The 20,570-nt window shown below is 41.4% G+C and overlaps 1 protein-coding gene across 2 annotated transcripts in view; it reads right to left on the bottom strand.

Annotated features, from left to right (window-relative positions):
- Positions 1 to 2,568: 2,568 nt before the first annotated feature.
- The window catches only part of CYFIP1 (cytoplasmic FMR1 interacting protein 1), a 77,226-nt gene continuing 59,224 nt past the window's right edge, over positions 2,569 to 20,570 (bottom strand). For both annotated transcript variants that reach the window (XM_071547909.1, XM_071547901.1), the window contains exons 24-31: positions 19,616 to 19,759; positions 17,995 to 18,085; positions 10,117 to 10,247; positions 7,420 to 7,492; positions 6,183 to 6,277; positions 4,816 to 5,054; positions 3,769 to 3,916; positions 2,569 to 3,313 (exon numbers count right to left, since the gene is read on the bottom strand). In XM_071547909.1, coding sequence (XP_071404010.1) covers positions 3,149 to 3,313; positions 3,769 to 3,916; positions 4,816 to 5,054; positions 6,183 to 6,277; positions 7,420 to 7,492; positions 10,117 to 10,247; positions 17,995 to 18,085; positions 19,616 to 19,759 — 1,086 coding nt within the window. In that variant the 3' untranslated portion in view covers positions 2,569 to 3,148. The remainder of the gene's footprint in view (positions 3,314 to 3,768; positions 3,917 to 4,815; positions 5,055 to 6,182; positions 6,278 to 7,419; positions 7,493 to 10,116; positions 10,248 to 17,994; positions 18,086 to 19,615; positions 19,760 to 20,570) is intronic.

Raw genomic sequence — 20,570 nt, forward strand, 5'->3', positions numbered from 1 at the left:
TTGGTGGTAAAAAGGTTGCAGTGAACCTGGATCCTTTGTACTTGTGCCCTGACTGGCTACAGAGTGACTGTAACCATAATGAAACAGGAGCTGCAGCAACTGCTTCCATCCTAGTTTGTAAGAGGAAAGGGAAAGCTACAGCCCAGCACAACTGATCCTTTGAACATACTGCTTAAGTAAAACTTGTTGCATTGGCATCAAAACACCCCAGCTTTACCAAATCAGAATAATTGGCTGGAGCTTCTGCTCTGCTTAAGTGGGTGAGGCTGTGGCTTCTGCCATGCCATAGTAGAGTCATCAATAGTAGCCAAAAAAAGCTATTCCCTGTTCTGTAAAAGAAGTCGGGTTCTGTCTGTGTTGCACCACACTGCCCTGGCTCTGCAGAGCTGCTCTCTGTTCTTGATGTTGCAGCTTGAACTCAGAATTGCTTGGACAGAATTGCTGTTTGTTTGCAGTAACTGGCTGTGACACTGAGAGGGACAAAAAAATTGGAACATAATATCACTGCCTAAAAAAGGGGTAAGGCAGGTACATGGGAGTAAAGGCAGAAAATAAAAATTAGTGATAGAAGTTTTATAAGAACATTTCTACCGTGTATATAAAGGTTGGAAATATTTGGAATGGAGACTACTGGTTACTGGTGGTTGTTGTCAGTTTTAGTGCTTACTCTTTAAGAGTATATAAGCCTTTTTTCTAGGACAGAAAAAAAACCAGTTTCCACCCATGACACAAATTCTGATGCTTTCCTTTGGTATGTGTCATAAGACACAGGAGGGCCAAAGATGTCAAACAAGAAAAAGGTTCTTTAATTCTGGCTGAAGAACAGGCTTTGAACTTCTACCTCTTGTAAGGGACATCACATCAGCAGCACTCAGGGGAAAACGTCCCTCCAGTGCTTGCTCAAGGAAGAGCACAGAAACAGGGAGTGGGAGGGAGAACATCACACAGCTGTCAAACAGCCAAGGAGTCCCTGAACTTGGTTGTCACTTACAGTATCAAAGCACCATTAGTGTCTTACTTTCTCTGCTGATGGGCACTTTGGCTCCAAACCCACTGGTTTTGATGAGAACTAATTAAATACTAAAAAGTTACACTTTTTGGGCACCTTGCTGCATTTTTCCTTTTACAGGAAAGTTACACCAGGTGAAGAGGATTTAACTGCTATCAAGTCTAATGCTGTTGAAAATTCCTAGGCCTGATGTCTAAACCCTTTTAAACTTTCTAGTGATCATAAAGTATGTATTAATGCTGGTAGTTTTAAGATGTTAGAGACCAATTCTCTTACTGCTAAAAGTTAACTAGTGAGAATTAGAACTTACTGTACTCACATCATGACTAGTTATTTTTAAATAGTCCTTAAACAAAATATCAGGCTTTATTAATTAACTATTTCTGCACCAGAGTGCCAAGCCAAAGCCTCAGGTGTGAGACATCCCTAAATGAATGATTATCTCAACAAATTAGGAAAGTTGTTCATGTACTTAATTAAAGCCTGAAGCACAAGGAAGACTGGTTGACCACAGTCTTCTGAGAACTAAAAATTAGTTCTTAAAGAAAATCATCTGTTAAACACCTTGTAAAAGAAATCCTGCAACAAGCTGGTGTAGCAAAGCACAGGTGCTTCTTACTTCTGTCTCTGCCACACGGGGCAGCCTTCTGTGTGCTCTCACCACAACAGACACCAGAACAGAACAGCAGCTTTCAAGCGCAGATGTCCTGGGAAAACCTGTGACAGTGGAAACTTGTTTATAGAGTGTCTGGCAAATCTTTGGCCTCTGTTTAGCTTAGGAATTTTAAGTTAGTTTTGTTCCTCAAAATCCAGTTTCCTGCCACCCCATACCTAAACATTCCTCATCTCCTGCATACTCCCTGTGGCAGAGGCTCATTTCTACCCATTACTGGACTCGTACCCTTGGCTGTGAAGCATCTGGAAAGAGCTGAGCAGGAGAAAAGACGAGCTGTAACCTAACCATGAAATAGTCAGAGGGAAGAGAGAAAAACAGGTTCTCAAAGGGATGCATTCTTGGTCTCATGCTATGGCTTAGAAACACTAACCAAGTAACACCTCCAGAAATCCATATCCTGGGTAGAACATGGAATTATCCGTCTCTGTCTGTTCTCACCATCTTGAAGCATGGTTGGCATGGGTTGATCCCAACAGCCAGCTGACAAACTGCTACAATCCTGGATTATGCCAAGCAGGAGTTACTACTTTTGGCTGAACAGGTTGCTTTAAAATTCAACTTTTATAGTTGCCAAGTTTTGCAAACAATTTTACTGATGTGGTGTTTGCATAATACAGCAGGTGTAATAAACACTTTCCATATGTAAATAATGATTAACATCATTAGAATTTATGTACTGGGATAGATTTCACCTGATTATTGCTGTAGGCAGGAATTCCTTATCACTTGTAAACATGTTTATGTACACAGGTATGTATTGCCAACCAAAACATAAATTGTGTTAGGAGCTCTCATTAGGAAAAAGTAAACAGTCCCCATGATAATCAATCAAACTACTGCCTTTTAAAAAGATCAGAATACTATTGGTCATCCCCATGCTAAATAACTTTGAAACAAACACTTTAATTAATTTTCATTTCCATACAGATCTCAGAGAATAGTTTTGCAAAGAGGGAAAATAATCAACTGACTAGAAAAATTACTCACAAAGCACCAGCAGAGTTTGTTTTGTTCAGATTTTCTTTCTTTTTTTTTTAATAAAGGCAAATTAAGCAGTTAAGGCTCTAATACAAACAAATATGCACTGATTTCTAAAATTTTTTTTTCTACAGAATGCAGTTTTTATCCTCCACAGCCATTATTTTGATAGCTTCAAGGGAAAATTATACCAGTCCAGTCTAAAATGGCCATCTTGGGACAGGAATGCAAAGAGAGTTCAAAAATCTTACAGGCTTTTAATCAAAGTGTATAAAATTTTAGTCTAGAAAAATAAGTATGGATTGTATACAGTTACTGTGCTTGGAGACTGGAGAGGACAGTGCACCACTCAAATGGCACAGGCATACTGAAAAAATGCAGATGAGAATATTCCTTAAAACTGTAGGTGTGGGTTTTGTTTCTTGGGGTTTTTTTCTCATACTTTTAGCCTAAACAGGTGCAAAAAGTATCGTTAGGTGGGAAGTCTAGTTGCTGGCAAGGGACTGATGAATAGGTGGCTGGAAGCAGCGCACATGTTCCACAGGAGTGCTCTCTCCATCGCCGGACTTCAAATACTTATCCAAAATAGCAATTATTTCATCATTCAGAATCTGGAACTTGCGAATTCTCTCAACCATTTTCTTCAAAGGCTGCAAACATCAAAAAAACAGACACACAGGAATTAGCTTTGGAGATGAAAAGCCTTAGACAGAAAAGCAGCAAATGCTGTCACCTCTCCCAGCAACATTACAAATGTTTCCCTTTGAGTGCTAAGACAGTGGAAGTTCCAAGGCATGTTTTGTTTTTTGACAGTGCGGCTGACAGTTCAGTTTACAGCAGCCTTGTCATTATCTGTATGCACATACATGAGATGGAAGGCATTAAGAAAATCTCACATATTCAAGACAGAATTTTGCTTGACCAGTCTTCAAACTCCAGTATTGATGCCCTAATCTTTTGTTACTGAAGTTCCTGGTGCCCTCATTCTTGGCCATTCATTCTAGAAAACCATTGCTACATCTACGCTGCATCTGAGTACAAACATCTCTGAGTTGTTGCTCTCCTTACTACTATGGCAAATAGAGAACAGATGTTTTCAACTCACCACATTCTTTATAACCTCATCTTTGCCATCGTGCTTTTGGACTTTCAACAGGTGGTAGCAGAAATCCAACACATCAAAGCGACGCTGCTGTCCCAAGAGCACGATGATCATACAGCCAGCCCAGTGCAGGCCATCTCCAAAGCACTGCCTGAAATAGGAAACACACCACACAGAGCAGGTTTCACCTACATGTTCAGAACCATATTTACAGGAAACGCTTGGTAATCAGCCATTACACTAAATAGTAAGTATGTTAGACATGAATCTAAAAAGCAAAAGCTCTGGTATATTAATTTTCTTTCCAGATACCACAGGTGATTCAAATGAATGCTTAACAAAAAAACAGAAGCCCCTCCAAGTTCTACATAATGGAGACTTACTCCAGAAACATTTATTCCCCACCAGACTCCTATGGCATTCCATTTAATTTTCAACAGAAACAACTCTTTCAAAGAAAACAAAGTGGCAATTCAACACCACTCTGTTCTTTCAGGCTGCAGGCATTAAAGGAAGCAAATGTCCTATGCTGTTTTCTAATTGCTCAGTGAAGAGCACATTATAGCTCAACAGTTGTTCAAAATAAGGATATTCTCAAAATTAACAAAACCAAGAACAAACAAAAGTTCCTGGTTAAATCATGTTAATCATGTTAAATTCCAAGTGCTCATTCTTGCTTATAATTCAGAGAAGAAATACTTGTTAGAAATAGATGCACAAATGTTCTGCTATTTTATTTAAGCTGAGCATCTGTAGGGCTATGACCCCTATTGAAATACATGTGCTAGGGCCTGTTTGTCATGGGATCATTCATTGTACACTGGTAGTACTTAAAACACAGGGTTATTTTCATTAAAAAGATAACAATAGCATCTGTGTTCAAGGATTATGAGTCCCTCCCAGTGATGGCAGCTTTTTTCCTTGTTTTTGCACTGAGCGCTTGCAGACAGGCAGACCAATGCCTCCGTCCCAGCCCCACCACCCCTGACAGGGAGGACAAGCCAAGCACTGTTGCCCGCAGGTGGACTGCTGGCAGCTGGCAGTACATACTCCACAGTGAACTCGTGTGTTCCCACAGGGATGCAGTAGACAAACTGCATGGCACTCCAGAGGCGATGGAATTCCACACACTCATCCACATGCATCACCCCGTTGCTGGGCAGGGGTCCACGCCAGATGGGATCATCCAGGAAAGAGCGGATCCTCGTCAGGATAACCTCAAACATGGAGAGGCCACAGCAGAGGCGTTCTTTGGTCAGCAGGTCCCCTTCCCTTGCAATGGCTATTTGCTGAAGTGGAGAGAAACAAAGGGCAAATTCCTGTAAAAGCCACTTTGACCACAAGATTTTAGTTTAAAAAAATAAATACAACACATTTTTCAGTTTCATTTGGTTTATTGTAGGAGAAATATCTCCTGACCCAGGTGAGGTCAGCAACCACTAACCTGGGACTCATACAAGTGGAAAAAACATGCATAGAAAATGGAGCAGCTTTTTCGAGCAGAGAGGGTTGAAAGTAAGTGACACCAACTGCAGGAAGCTAGTCCTGGACTTGTCTCAGGAAAGTTTAAAGAATTCTTTGTCTGAATGGAGGCATAAAGCAAACCCAACGAGTTCAGTGCTCTGCCGCTACTATGGGCAGTAGCTCTGGCCTGCGCTCTCCTGCACATCTCCCTTACTGCTGCTGTTACAGACTGGAAAGCTCCAAAGAGAGCAGAAAGAGGCTCAGACAAAATCCATAGGAGGCAATGCTGTCAGGGCCTGTCCCATCTCGTGCCATCACACCGAGCTCTCCTACTGCAGCGGCACCTACTGAACTGCAGCACCTCCGATGACGAGGCAGACTGAACTTTGCTTCAGACCTTTCTGCTCTTGGTTTCTACTATTCATATCTCAACCGCTTGTAAACTGCTACAGTTAGCAGGGGATTAATGGCCCACACACACTGAGAGAAGGGAAATAGTGCTGAAGCTGCAAAGGCAGTTCAAGAACGCACTCTTTGGTCATTGTTGCCAGGAGCGCTCAACTCAAATGACAGCTCCTTTTCCAAGAGTTTCTAAATGAGTGGCTGAAAGAGTAATAAAATGTTTTTAAAACATATATATACATGTGCACAGGAAAACTGGTTTTGGTGAAATTTGCGCAAGTAGTTCCCAGGCTGGACTTTACACTGGGAGGGTATCACATAGCAACATTCATACCAATTAGCATTTTCCCCAAAACCTGTCACCTTCAGTCTCAAATGTTTTAAACTTCTGAGCTTTAACAGATACAGCAAATTCATGGATCTAAAAACAAAAATCCTGTTGTGTGAACGAGCTGGATGTGCAAGCTGAAGTTCTGACAGAACTATCAGGACAGGCTTTGTGGTGCTCAGAAATTTCTTAAATTCCCTCTGACCTAAATGAGAGAGATTACCTGGGGTGTGCCAAGTCTTTCAATGAGAGGAACCAAATGTAGTGAAGCATATTTTGATTCCAGTCTCTTCATTTTAGCATCAAGTCTTTCACCCTCTGAAAGAAAAGGAAAAAAAAAAGAGAACTGATAAATTGCAATTAACCAAGAAAATTCTAATTTTAACACAACCTTTATTCAGTGAGGAAGAAAACTGTGTCATTTTTATGGGTAATTTTAGTTCTAACTAGCTGGTTAATCTTCATTGTGCTTTTAGAAAAATATACATTTATATTTTAAAATGTTACATTACTGTGCATACAGTAAGAAGGATTTTTAGTAGAATACATTTAACTAAATTCTAGGAAGAATATAAGGCTCTGTTTATGCTGCTGCTGCTGACATGTTTGACCCCCACTTGTACTAAGGCAACTAAATTGTCCTTATGCATAAAATGCTTGTCCGTAGAAGGTGAGGTATAATGAGGATGGAATCTTGTGTACAGCAAGGCTAGAAAAGCTGCTGGCACCCCCTCACCACTGGCAAGTAGGAAACATTCTCTGGCAAATGGGAAAACACCATTTACAATGGTCTGGTTAGTATTATGCAGAGATGCAAGTAGCTACTGTTAGGCTGGAAATACTCTCAAAGATTTCTAGCGGATGGGATTTCTCCGCACAGAATGAATCAGCTGCTCTGGCAATGAGAAATGAAGTAGAAAGGAGAGAGGAGCAACACAGAAAAAAGAGAGGATTGGGAGTGAGGGGGCAGGGGCACACGTCACTTTCTGGTGATTAAAGAGGAGAAGAACAGATACCAAAGGAAGCAATCCTGCAAATATTCACTACTACATACCCAGTTTAGTAAAAAGGATGTGAAAAAGCTACTGGGACCAAGGACCACTTACATTTTACTTATTTGCAGACAGAGTTCCTGCACTGGATGTGATCAAATCTACCCCATTTAATTGCCAATTCTATAATCTAAACTGCAGCTTTGGAAAAGTCTCTCACCATATCCACAAAGCAGGATAATACTGCCCTGAGCATCCATCCTGCCTTTCCCTGTCATGGCATTCCTCCTCTTCCTCTTGTAATTTGCACAGAGCCTTGCTAAGAAACACTTGTTTTTCAGCCAGGCAAAGAGGCCTCAGTCTGTTACCTCTGTCCTGTAACTATCAGTGGTGGAGTCATGAAAACTGCAGCAGCAGCAAGGAAAGTGGAACACATTACCAAGGAAGGTATTTTCACTTCACTAATACCTTTGATGTGGACCCTAGGCAGGATATTTTGGAATGGTGCCGCATGCAACAGGTCGCACACTTCCTCTAGGGACTGGAACAAAAAGAAAACGAGAGGCATTTAGGACCGAAGACTCAATCCCCAAACCGCACCACAGCCCGCAGTGGGATCCCAAATGCAGGCCGATGCCATTGCAGGAACACCAGAGGGCAGCCAGCCTCCACCACCACTGCAGGGAGCTGCTCCCAGCCCTCTCCTCATGGATCACTCCGAAAGACAACTTGATTTCACCAGGTTACCTTGAATTCCCAAAGAAACTCCAGCAACGCTCCTCCCACCCTCTGCTGACAGTTCATAAAGGGCAGGGCATTTATTAAATAAACTAATGCAGAATGAGTAATTTTGGTGGGAAAGTGGCAGACAGCTCCTGTGCAGACAAACAGGGGAAGAAAATGATTCACTGCTTGGTTATTTTTACCAAAGCCACAACCCATGATCCTAGTGGGAGCTTATTGTGGTGGGAGCACCTCCCTGCCAGGCAGGCTGAGACACATGGCAGCAGCAGTGAGCTATATCTTAGGAGGTATTTTACATCTTTAGGGACAGAGGAAAGGAAGACAGATGTCTCCTGTTTCTTGGCTGCTCTGTACATGCAGAGAAAATGCAGAGATAACCAGAAGAAGATTAATGACTTTGCTAAGACATTCTCCTAATTTTTGAAGCAGAGGCTGTAGTAATTTGTAATGCTTCAATACTAATATTAGAGGAGTTGTTCATCTGCTCTGCTCTAGGTAAGGCCAGCATACTGGGGTTCATGTGCCTTTTCCAGGTCTAATTCCTTGACGTCAACACCAGGAAAGTGCATGTGTTAGGAAGTTAAGAAGAACAAGACCCACCCACTAGCAGAGATGTACTCAGAATTACACTTTGCACTGTGGTAAAGTCTAGATTAGTTACGATGGATGACCAGAATTGAAAAATATGGAATTACATGAAAGGACATTGGGGCATGACTGAGGGCAAAACCAAGAGGAGTGAGCACAGGTCTACAACTAGAAAGTGTAGCCTATGTAGTGTCCCAAAGAGGGTACCTGCACACTGCTGTCACTTTGGAATGTGTGGCCAGACTTTGCGAATGAAGATTTGGGAAGGGCTCTCCCCACGTGCCCTTCCAGCCTGCACAGTGGATTTTTTAGGTGAGGCTCAGCGTGCACAGAACTGGCCCCACTGTTTAAGTCCTGAGGTCCATTTGCCACGGCTGAGCGAGCTTGGACAGTGACAGTGAAGTCCTCGGGACTGTCACAGCACCCGGTACTAACCGGGGCTGACCCTGCTGAGCATCCGAGATCTGACAGGATGGGATGGCAGGGAGGCATTGAACTGCCAGGGGACGGTCCCCACTGAGACTGGAACTCAGGTCCTTGGGATTCAGAGTCCGGAGTGCTCTGGAGTGCTCTCCTTTACACCACGGGACCGCCCCTTCACTTTGGAATACCCTCAAGCAATCCTCCCAGGAGGGAGAGAGGGCCCTCACCTGCCTGGCCTGTTTACTGGGTACTCACTGAGCCCGAATCCAAAGTAATCCATTTTCTCATTCTATTTCAGCTATGCCATTACTGAATACAGGTTTGCTGCTTGTCACCTGGTCCTCAAATTACTCTCCCCCACATGGAAGGGATCGTCTAACATCACGAGCAGGACTCTGAGGAACAGCATGTATTCATTACCTTATCTAACATCAATAGCTTTAACAGACCCTAGAGAAGGTTTATTTTTGTACAACAGCAGGCCCCCATCCAGCCTGCTGAGGAAATGACGTGGCTGGTTTGCAGTCAGCAAAGCTCTCTACGTGATGTCCAACTTCAGCAGCGCTGTGAGCCTGCACAGCCTGGGCAGAGTGCCTGCCTGCACAGCAGGAACAGACTCCCCACCCAAGTCTCCGTGGCACAACGCAGGTAAAGGCAGGGAAGGCAGCACACCTGTTGCTGTTCTGGTCCATTTACCAATGCCCACCTTTCCCTCTGTAGGCACCCAAAAGCATTGAAAACAAAGAAATTATAAGGCTGGCCATTTAGTTTGAATAGTAAAAAATATTAACATGGAAGAAGAGTGGGAAAAGAAAACTAGAGGTAGGAATAAAGGGCAATTGTAGCACTGTGCCTTCAACAGTGGACAGGTTTGCACGGTGTGAGGCAGAATCTAGATATATTGGAATCAGCTGAAAGCCTGGACACATTTCACAGTTTCATTCGCACTGGGACAGATGAGTGTCGGCCAGAGCAGGCACCACTGTCAGCCATCCAAGCAGCAAGGAGGATGTACAAGGATGTGATGAGAACAGGAACATCATGCAGGAGAGGAATATAACAGTACAAGACACAACTCATTGACATAAAGAGTAGCCACCCTGTGACTGAATGCAGCAGCACTATATGTGATTATAATTTATGGTGAAGACCACAATATTAGACCCTCATGTATTGTACAAGAGGCAGTGTCTCTCACGCAGCGAAGTCAGGCATCACTGCTGTCTCACAGACATGAAAGCCCCTGCAAGACTGTAAGAGATTAGCACAGGGAACTGATTCTACCCATCTGCCCATCAGTAATAGCAAACTCACAGATTTCAACCTTGTTATTGATGACGTTAGTAACAAAAATATGAGAGTACATTTTGAGAGACAGATGGATTTTAAACTAGCACAGCAGGCACCTACCAGACTCTGTTCAATGAGGAGGCAAAACAGGACAGCATTTCCCACTTCCCGCAAATTCTGGAAGCAAACAGTCTTCAGTTCTGCATATTCAACAATGTCCTTCAACTGATGGTGAAAAAACTCTAAGATACCTGAAATCAAAAGAGAAGGAAAAAGAAAAAAATAAAAAAACCCTCAGGAGCCAGAATGAAATCTAGCAACAGGCACACTTGTTACCTCAGGAAAGCAGACAAAAGATACTGCAGGTGGATAAGTCACACAGACAAGGGCTAATTTTAATTTCTGCTTCAAAAATACTCCGATTTTCTAACCAATTTGCCTATTCAAAGATTGCACAAATGTGCATACATACACTGTATTAGACAAACTAACCGAGGGTGCAGGTTTGGAGTTCTCTCTCCATGTATCAGCACATGAAATTTTGTCTCCAGATGTGCAGCCCAGAGGAAACTGAAATTAGCAGGATTTAAATGGACTAAAATCAGAGGTTATAAATTGTTAAGCCAGTAAGGGGCTTACCGTTTTAACTGCATACATCATGAAAAATGGAGCCAGTGTAAGAGGTAAGAAAAAAAATACCCAGGAGCAGAAGAGAGCTTGGGCTCTTGTCTGCTGTTAGTCCTGTTCCAACCTCTGTTCCCCAACCTGCTTCACCACCCGACACACTCAATTCACAGCTGCTATTTGCATGGATGACAGAGAGCTAAAGATACAGGGTATGACTTTGAGGGCGCCACAGGGCCAGAGGTGATCTGCAATCCCACAAAGCAATTAAATACAGAGATTACAAGTAAAGCTGTGCCAACAAAGGTACGTCAGATCCTGCTGACAAACATAATCAGAACACGATTTCTGTCAAAGTTTTGCCAAAAGCTGTTAAATAACAGCTAAAGTTATGATTTTCAAAACCATACAATTTACACAAACATCTGACTTTTCCACCAAACCTCTCCCAAACAACAGTGATGCATAACATGCTGGAGGACTTCCATATCCATACCCTCCAGCCCCAGAAATGTTGTGCAGTCCCTTGGATAGAGACAAGCCCAGGAAACCATGAGCTCAGCAGCTTCCATGGAGACCCAACCTTGTTAGCACCGCAGAGGCTAAAGGGATGTGCAGAATGGGAGAGAAAGCATAAAGAACTACAGCAGGTCGGACAGCCCCTCAGCATTTTACAAGTTGATTTTTACCAGCATTTCTCCATTTGTCTGTGTAAGCCTGTCCCTTTTAAAAAGCCACCAAAACCCTCAACTTAGAAGAAAATGCATCATACAAAGGTTTCAAATTGCATCTTGCATATGGCAGTTCATTTCCATTGCAGTGAATTAAGTCAGATAAATCTCCACCCAATTGCACCTAAAGCAATTGAGAGGAGACAAGGAGAGAGGACACAGATGCCCTTCACCACCTTCCCATGTGTTTCGTCAACACAACTGATGAACACTTCCCATACAGCAGATTAGACTTTGATATCTACCCAGTAACGCAACGGCTGAGGGGAGCATGCAAATATAAAATACAGCCTACAACTTATCTATTCCAAGGAAACCCCTCAAATTCAGCAGAGAAACTTGAAAACATACAGTGAAGGAGAAAACTGTGTAGCTAACCCCCACATTTCTACAAAAAGCCTTATGTCATTAAAATTAGTAACACATAACATCAGTAAAGTACATGACAAGGGGATGCGGGGCTGGCTCTGCTATATCTCAAGGAAGTGTTTGTCAATAGAAAATTAGCAGTAAATGAGTGTTCCCACGTATATTCAGTGGAGATAAATTTCAGACCTAACTTTGGTACTCTGTGACTCGGTAGAAAAACAGAACCGAAAAACTAATGGAGAAAGGTCAGACACAGTGAGTGCTAGCTGAGCTTAATTTATTCAAAAGAAACACATTTACATCTAGCTAAAAAGCAAACAAGTCATGCCAGCACATCACCAACTCCCTCCTCCCCGTAACACAGGGACTCCGTAATGAAAGGCTCGGGAAAAGGCTGTCAGTGTTCATTCAGCACTGCAGAACACAGGCCGATCGCAATTCCCAGGTGTGTGAGGAGCAGTGAACAACTGTGTTTGTCATTCAAACACCCCTGCCCACCATGGCAATGGGATGCTGTGGTGCTGAATACTGGGATTTGTATTTTAAGGATGAGGTTGAAAAGGCAGGAAATTTTTCACAAAAAAAAAATTTCATGCCACTTAAAAAAATCCACTGTGCAGGCTGGAAGGGCACACCCACGTGGGGAGAGCCCTGCCCAAATCTTCATTTGCTGTTTGGCCATGCAATACAGTGTTTCAGTTACACTAATATTTTCCTTTATATTTTTTGATGAAAGGGTTTCCATGACTAGAAAGAAAGGTCTTCTAAGGATGAACTGCTAGAAGTCAAGTCAAATACTTTCCTCATACAAGACTTTCTGGAAGCAAAAGTCTATCATGTCATCCTGGACTTAAGTCTGTGCCATAGAGGAAATCGAACTAGAATACCTACCAGTGCTTAGTATCTGTGTCATGTACACAGAGACTGATGGTGAACCAAGAGAAGGGCTGGAAGACTCCCTGAAACACAGTGAGTAACTGTAAACTTTTCATCCGAGTCACCATTCCAAGAAAGCACTACCTGAGAAATATCTGAGGATATTGGCGACAGGGACAATCATAGAGATGTTTTTTGCTGTAGCTTCTATGGTGAGTGGAGAGCAACTTGGAGAGAAACAGAAGCTGAGCAGAACAGCAAGGGCAATTCTGCTACTGCAACATGGAAACAACCATTGGCCACGACAGGGATGAAAAGAGTAGGGTTTTCAGACTTCACTCAAACCCCTGTCTAGCCTGTGGATTTTGTGGGGAATTTAAGAAAAAAGCTTGATGTCTGGAAAGATGCCGAGAAATTTTTTTCATGGGCAGTGAAATTCTGAGAGTAACTCATGTCACCTACAGCAAATACAAAGGAGCAGGATGGCAGAGAGAAACCAGGAGCAGCACAGAGAAGTGTGACCAGCAACAAGGAATTCATACTGAAAGTGTGACTGACACCAAAGCAAGACATCAAAAGCCACCCAAAAGCGGCAGAATAGTAGAAGCCAAAGAGGCTTGAGGTTCATACCGGAAAAATTACATGTTGTCTTTTACAGCCACTCCAGGCTGCAGAGCTCCTCTCAAAATCCTTAAGAAAGTTCCTTATTTCTTCACCCAAAGGCCCAGTCTCCATATACGGACATATAAATATGCACACCCACACACATGCATTCATGAACAAATTGTGACATTATTTTGAGAATCTGACAGCCACTATTTAACATGCAGCTGTTCCAAATGCTGCCATTATCTGTGTACTACTTTCCTTTAGATCAAGGGCTTGATTTACCAGCAAAATAGATGAAAGTTTATAGAGCTACATAGGCTATTTTTGATGAAAGCACAATCTGCTCCACAATGGAGTCCTGTGGTAGAAATACATCATCATGTTTTCATTAATGTTCGAGCAATAGCATTCTTAATTACACTTCTGTGAACAGTACACAGAGCTGTATCTTTATGAAAGAATACACATGCCTATCGAAGCCCAGAAAAAAGAACAAGTGTCTTAGGAAAGTCAATTTCATTTAACTGCACACAACTTTCCTCCTTTCCCCAGTTTTTTATTTGTATGTGCAGTCATAAGTTACTGAGTTAGTTATATATCCACAGAATTTTGCAAGGGAAATGAATCAAGGTTTTCACTCTTTCTCTTCAAGAAAGCAATTTTAATTAAATCCTTCTATTCCTGCAGATGGGATGACATTAGGTGCCATAATAATTGATCTTATAATCCCAGCTTCTGATTTACACACATCTCAACAGAAGCAAAGACTGTTGATGTAAAATAGATCCAGTAAAGTACAGAACATTAATAAAGGATTAGGTTCCCTCTCTACTTCCAAAATCCTATCTCAACAGCACTCAAACAGCAGATGCCAAGTTTCATCTGTGCAGTCTGTACACTAATTAATTTAGGAAGTGAGAGCAAATCAACACATGCAACGCAAAGCTGGTTGGATTCCTTCACTTTGGTCACCTTTCATTTCTCTGTTCACACCTACAGACTGATAGCAAACATGTTCCAGAGCTTATAACAATTCTGGTACCTAAAAGATTAGGATAAAAATGAGCTGTTACTCCTAGAACTGAATTTCTGACTAAAACAAACTGGATCTTTAATATAATTCTTGGTCTACTTGTGTTTTGAGTTATTTTCTGCAAAGAACTGACTTGACTATTATGAAATAAAATCTACTAATCTGCAATAGCAAAACAGCTCCCAAGAAACCAGGTGCTATAGTGGCCTTTATGTTCACTTTCATACAGATCTTCAACACTAGCTCCAAATACTTCTTTGGCTCACAAGAGGCATCATAAACTCTGCATATTGATGGTCCTGCCATTCCTTTCAGTGGAAATATTCATAAGGTTTAAGTACACAGACATATCCAGGAATTATGACCATGGAGCCTGTGCACTGTGTTTATTTTGCCAGAAAGAAATACCTCATTGTACTGCAGATCTTCTGCAGTCCTTACTGCCCTTTTGCAGTCATCTAAGTAATGTAGGTCTTTCAAAACAGAAATCTTCCTCCAAGGGACAGGTTTCAGACAAACCTATGAATACATTCCCTTCATCCAGTAAGCACTTAAACCATCATGCCTCCATTTTACTTATTCTCCTACTCATCTGATTTTGATCAATGACCTGGGATAACAGGAAGCATTGATAACCCTCCTGCTACATCCCAAGTGGTGCTTACCCAGCAGCCTCCAGCCAACTACTGCCCTCCCCCATGCTTCCCAGCTCAGGCATGCTCCAGTTCCTCTTGGAATCTGATCTGAAATATTCTAAAAAAAGAAGGGATGGAGGACACGTTTTTTTGCCAGTTTGCTGTGCTGAAGCAGCTCACAAGGTGTTGCCAACTACACAATCAGCCCAGGGAGAGATGGGAACACAGCAGCCAGCAGCATGGGGGGCACTGGGAGGTTTCCCCAAACTTTGGTGTGAACACATGGGATTTCAAGAGCTCGTGGCCTGGGATAACAAATATTTGTCCTGCACCATCTTTGAATGTTTTGTTTATTTGGTTTGGTTTGGGCTTTTTTAAAGAAGAAATACAGAAATGCTATTTAAAAATACACTAGGTTACTTTCTCATCAAGTTTATATCTTGCTAAACTCCTAAATTTTTAAAAAACTTTCTTTTGGAGGGATGGTATACCAGTGACAAAAGCCTCATCTCGCAGCAGAAATGACAAACTACTTTTCTCATGGTATTCAGTGACACTTCAGAATGGCAGGATACTCATTAATCAAAAGCAAGAATGCCACGGTCAAATACTCAAAAATAGAAGAAAAAATGTTACCTCCAGGATGAAATTTTGTGTTTAAACTCTTATAAGGCCAATATTCCTTTAAGAGCTTCAGCAACTTTCAAAGGTCCCTTTAAAAATCCTTATGCTTAATGTATTTTTAGACAAATATTTTTATGACTACAAGATGAGCAAGTTCCCCACTGCTTCAGACTGTTCCTATGGAAACAAACCCATTGGCAAAAAGGAGTCCTGAACCACTCTGGTGCCACTCCCTGTACCCTGCTCCTTTCAGCAGGAATGAATCATTTAGAAATCCACAAGTCTAGAAGGCTGATTATGTAGGGCTCAAGGAATTGCAATCAGCAGAGTCCAAACAAAGCTCTCCAAATAAAAAGTCCAAAGTGTATGAAAGAGCTAGAGGCTTACTTACTGAGCATACTTAAATCACTTAGCATATGGAGAATGGACTGAGGAAATTAATTCTGAATGGATAAAATGCATGTTACATCAAGATAGATGAGAATCTACATATTTGATCTAGGGACTGGAATCACAGATCTGGTCTGTGTAGGTAGGTAGTGCCAGTTGTAAAGAAGTGATTGAATGATTTGTTATGAAAGAACAGAAGCAGCACACAGACATACCCCATAGCACTCAGGCTTACTACTACAACCAGTAACTTCTGAGGAAGCTTTTGGAGGCAGAAGAGAGAACAGACAACAGCTGGTGTATACTGGTTTGCATTTTCTGTGACAAAACAGATAAACAAGGTATGGAAAAGGTACAGAGGACAATTTAGCACAGAAAGGAGAGGACAGTGACTGAAATCAAGCAGGCTTTGAGTAGCCCCTTCTGCAGTCTGGCAGTTTCTCTCCAGATGCCAGATGAGGGCTAAAATCTACACCACATCCTCAACACAGAAAACATTTTCCTTTATGAGTCAGAGCTGTTCCAAGGGCAGACAGCTCCATGATGGGGAGGTGTCAGAGAGCAAAAGTCAATTCTCCCATGATGTGAGAGAGGAATGGAGGTGCCCGAAGACTCCGCAGGCCTTTTCTGGCTGGCATCTTTGAAATGAAAAGGAGAGGCAGCATGACAGTGCTATAAAGGCTGTCTCTGCCACTTCTTGGAAGAGACTCTACAGGGACTTATTATGTGTCCACTGCTAGAATAGTTCAGAATTGGGAAACCACATGTGTCAAGACAAAACTTGACAAGAACAGGGGCAGTGAAGGAGCAGAGAATCAGATGGGGGGTTGAGATCCAGTCCCATTCCAGTTGCTATGATCTCCGTCTAATCATATGGCATTTCTCTTGGAAAAGTAAATATGAGGTCAAAATAGTGTGGTCCCATTGCACAAGTAAAGTTTTGCCTTTCCTATAGGATGGATTGCCTTTTAACATTAGAATAGGTTTCTCCTAAAGTCCCTGGGCATCTCCTGCCAAATACTTAGTCCTTACAGGTGAGGATTTCTGGCAGGAGACTGTGAGCTTCCTAAAGTCACCTGAAGCATCACAGACCCTGGTGATGCACAATCTATATTTGAGAATACCTACTGCTTTTGTGGTAAGAGTTTAATGAATGGATAAAAGTCCCAGATACATTATTTTTACACTGCTATAACTATCATGATTCATCCATTTCTACACTCCAGGGAGAAAAACAGGAAGGAAACACTTAGTAAGACCAATTTCATTTAACGTTGGTAATGAGCGTCAAGCAAGCTGTGGGGAGCAGAAAAAAACCAACCTCATTCCAGTTGGAGTGGCATTTAATAAAAGTAAGCGACTCTGGAAAAATAAACTCAGGAGGTGGGTGGCACATGGAAGGATTAATTTGAGTTAATTAGAAGTTGTGGAGGAGGAATATTTTGAAGGGGGGAAGCAGATTCAAAATTTCAGTGAACAATGTGATAAATACTAATTAGCCAATTATTTCTTCATAGTGGCAAGCAGCTTTCAAAGCCATTTCTTCTCCTGCAACTGTCACTCCTCCTGCTGAGCAGCTAAGATGCACCCCACACAAGCCTCAGACATAACTATTCTGGCAGGACCAGTTTGCCTCTCTGCAGTATCACTCCTTTTATCTTACATTTGGTATGGGGAAAGGAAGAGGGAATAGAGGCTGTTCTAGTGAATCAGGGTTATCTAAATTGGACATTTAAACAGAAAAAATGTGAGAGGCTAACTTGGAGAGAGAAAAGCTCAACACACTTATGAGAAAGACTAGAAATAGAAACTACTGTGAACATCCCAGCTCAAGATCAATTATGTCGTGAGGCTGTCTATATACAGATTATCATCCTTTCACCCTACGCACAGAAGTATCAAAACTTTATTATGTAATTTCAGAAAGCCCAGCATTCAGTGATTCTTCTTGTGGGAATAAACCAAACCAAACCACCAAAGCCAGACTAACTGCTGATTATCAGGAGACAAAAGAGGGAGGGAAAGGCAGATGTATAGAAGATCCAGAAGACAGTGGTTAGTATCCCCTGATTAAAGGCTGCTATGGTAACACCAAACACGAACTAACCTGGAGAGCCGTACTCATGTCTTGGTAACCTACAGATCTTAGGCATCACTTCCATTAGGGTCTTCACATACTGAAGAATCGTCCCTTGTAACTAAGAGAAAACAGATGTATGTAAGCACGTCAGTGTTATTGAACTAAAAAACTTTATGACAAATTGCATTCAAACTATACATGAATTGAAGCAGCTCTAAAAATCTTGTGTTTAATTCTGCCAGTCACCATATTTAAAAAAGCAACATTTCAGATGAATAGAACTGCACTTTCCTTCACATGGCATTACCCACCTTTTGTTACAAGAAGAGTGGCACAACAGCTAAGGCAAGGAAGGTAAAAAAGTTGAAAACATGTTCCCTTCTTGTAGATTGTCTCTACTCTCCAACTAACTTTCAGGTTTTTAGTAAAAAAATTGCATTTGAATTCTTTCAAAACTATTCAAAAAGCATTTGAATGCTTTCAAAAGCAACAAGAGCAAAAACTTTATGATCAGGTATGCCTGCAACTGCCCAAACTGGCTATTCTGGACATACCAGTTGAGAGACAGTTCCCAGCCTACAGTCAGTCTGTCTTCCTCCCACTAGAACCTCCTATCTGTTTCCCCACATCTGAGCATCTGCATCAGGTATTGGCAGGTTACCTTAACCCAGGCCTTTTACCCTTCCTTAAAAATGACCAAGTGTTCAATGTCACCTTTAATGAATTGAGATGATTTACCACTAAGTTATTTTCAAAAAAATCACTTATAAAACACAACAACAAACCAACACCCAAACCCTGGAAAATATACATGTTTTCCTCTTTCACTGAAGATTAGACCACAGCACTTCTTCAAACAGGCTGCAGCCTTTCTAAAACACCAAAAATGCACTAAGAACATTGTGGGAATTACTGTAAGCAAACTGCCAAATGTGTCAAGTGCCTGAAGTGCAATTATGAATGCTACAGCTTTCCCCTAGCACAGTCAGATTATTTTGGCAGCCTGCTTCTTACAAGCAACAGGGATAGGGAGGAAAAGACAATTTCTCTGGCTTAAATTAACTGCAATTCAATATGGCTGTATATATAGATACCAATAATACAGCAATCAGCCAGCCCCTCAACCTCTTCCTAGTTACAGGATAGCCAGGCTGTATGGATAACATCTTCAGCATCTGGTCTGAGCACCACGGCTGAATCAAGCACGTAGATTAAACCTTGCTTGTTATTAAGGAGCCATCTATTAATAATGTCATTAGTGGCACCCCTGAAGTTAGGCAAAAAGCAGAAAGCACAACCCAGCTGTTCTCAAAAAAAAAAATTTGAAAAAAGAAAATTTACAGTTTAGCTTTTAAGTTGAAATCAACCATTTTGAAACATTCATACTTTTTCAGAATCTGTCTAGGCCCTAACATCATAAATCTCCACAAATTAAATTAATTTCCAATGGAGATTCCATGGTTTTCAAAACACTGCTCAGGGTACTGTGGCATATCTATTGCTCGCACAGCACATTGGGTACTGTCAAGCACAGTTTATATTGAACCTCAATGGCAGTTCTTTTAATTATTTTTTATCCAAGATCTTACTTTCGCTTTGTTTTCAGAAGCCATTTGGAATATCAGAAAATTAAAGACAGTTAGCATACCAAGCTCTTGACAACTTTCAGCAACTCCTCCATCACCACAGCAATGCCCTGATATCCAAGAAGTCTACAGATGACTTTAAAGTGAGGGGGACCAACAAAATTCCTGTAGTTGCTGTAGATGCTGGAATATGCCAGATTCAAAGCCTAAAACAAGAGAAGAGATATGATTAAAGAAAACTTCGTCTGCCTGTGCTTTTATAATAGTATTATTTAAAGTGTGTTTTAAACCATATTAAAACTAAAATAACTGTGTATCCCACTGTCTCTCCAGGAAGTTTAATTACGAAGTTTCCCTTTTGCAAGACAGGAACTTTAACTAAAATCTTTGTCTTACCAAGACAAAGTTGTAAACACCTTTTTTACCCCACTAGACATCTTCCATTTACCATGAACACTTTCTCTTTTGTACTTTTTTATTTACATGACTATAAAAGAGTAGTCAATACCAATGTTTAGATCCCTGTATTTAAAGCACAGTTTCTATTCCTGTATCATCCATTTTATGCACAAAACATCTTGAAAGAAGTTAAGACACCTAGTATGAACAGAAAATTGAATTAAGTCTCGGAGTACTCAACTACAAAAAACCCCCAACCTTCTGCAGTTACTGCTTTCCGAAACTAATTAACATGAATCTGTCTTTTTCAAACCCCTTAGCTGTACACAAGATCAAAACAAGTCTAAGTCTGGGATGCAACCTCATGGAAATTCTTCAAAGTTGTATAAATAGAACCAGGTGCTTTGCCATATTCTCATTTATTTCTGTGAAAGTGAACACAGATGTACAGGTTGATGCTGTGTGGGGATTTAAGAACTGTTTGCTGAGCTGCAGATCAGAGAGAGTTAGCTAACTTAACATCCTCTATTTCTGCAACTGGGTTGTTCTCCTAACACTCTGAAATTTACTTCTAAGAGGGAATCTTGTCCTATCTTACAGAAGGCACTGTTGTGTTTT

This window comes from Pithys albifrons, chromosome 1, assembly GCF_047495875.1.
Source record: "Pithys albifrons albifrons isolate INPA30051 chromosome 1, PitAlb_v1, whole genome shotgun sequence".
Lineage (NCBI taxonomy): Eukaryota > Metazoa > Chordata > Aves > Passeriformes > Thamnophilidae > Pithys > Pithys albifrons.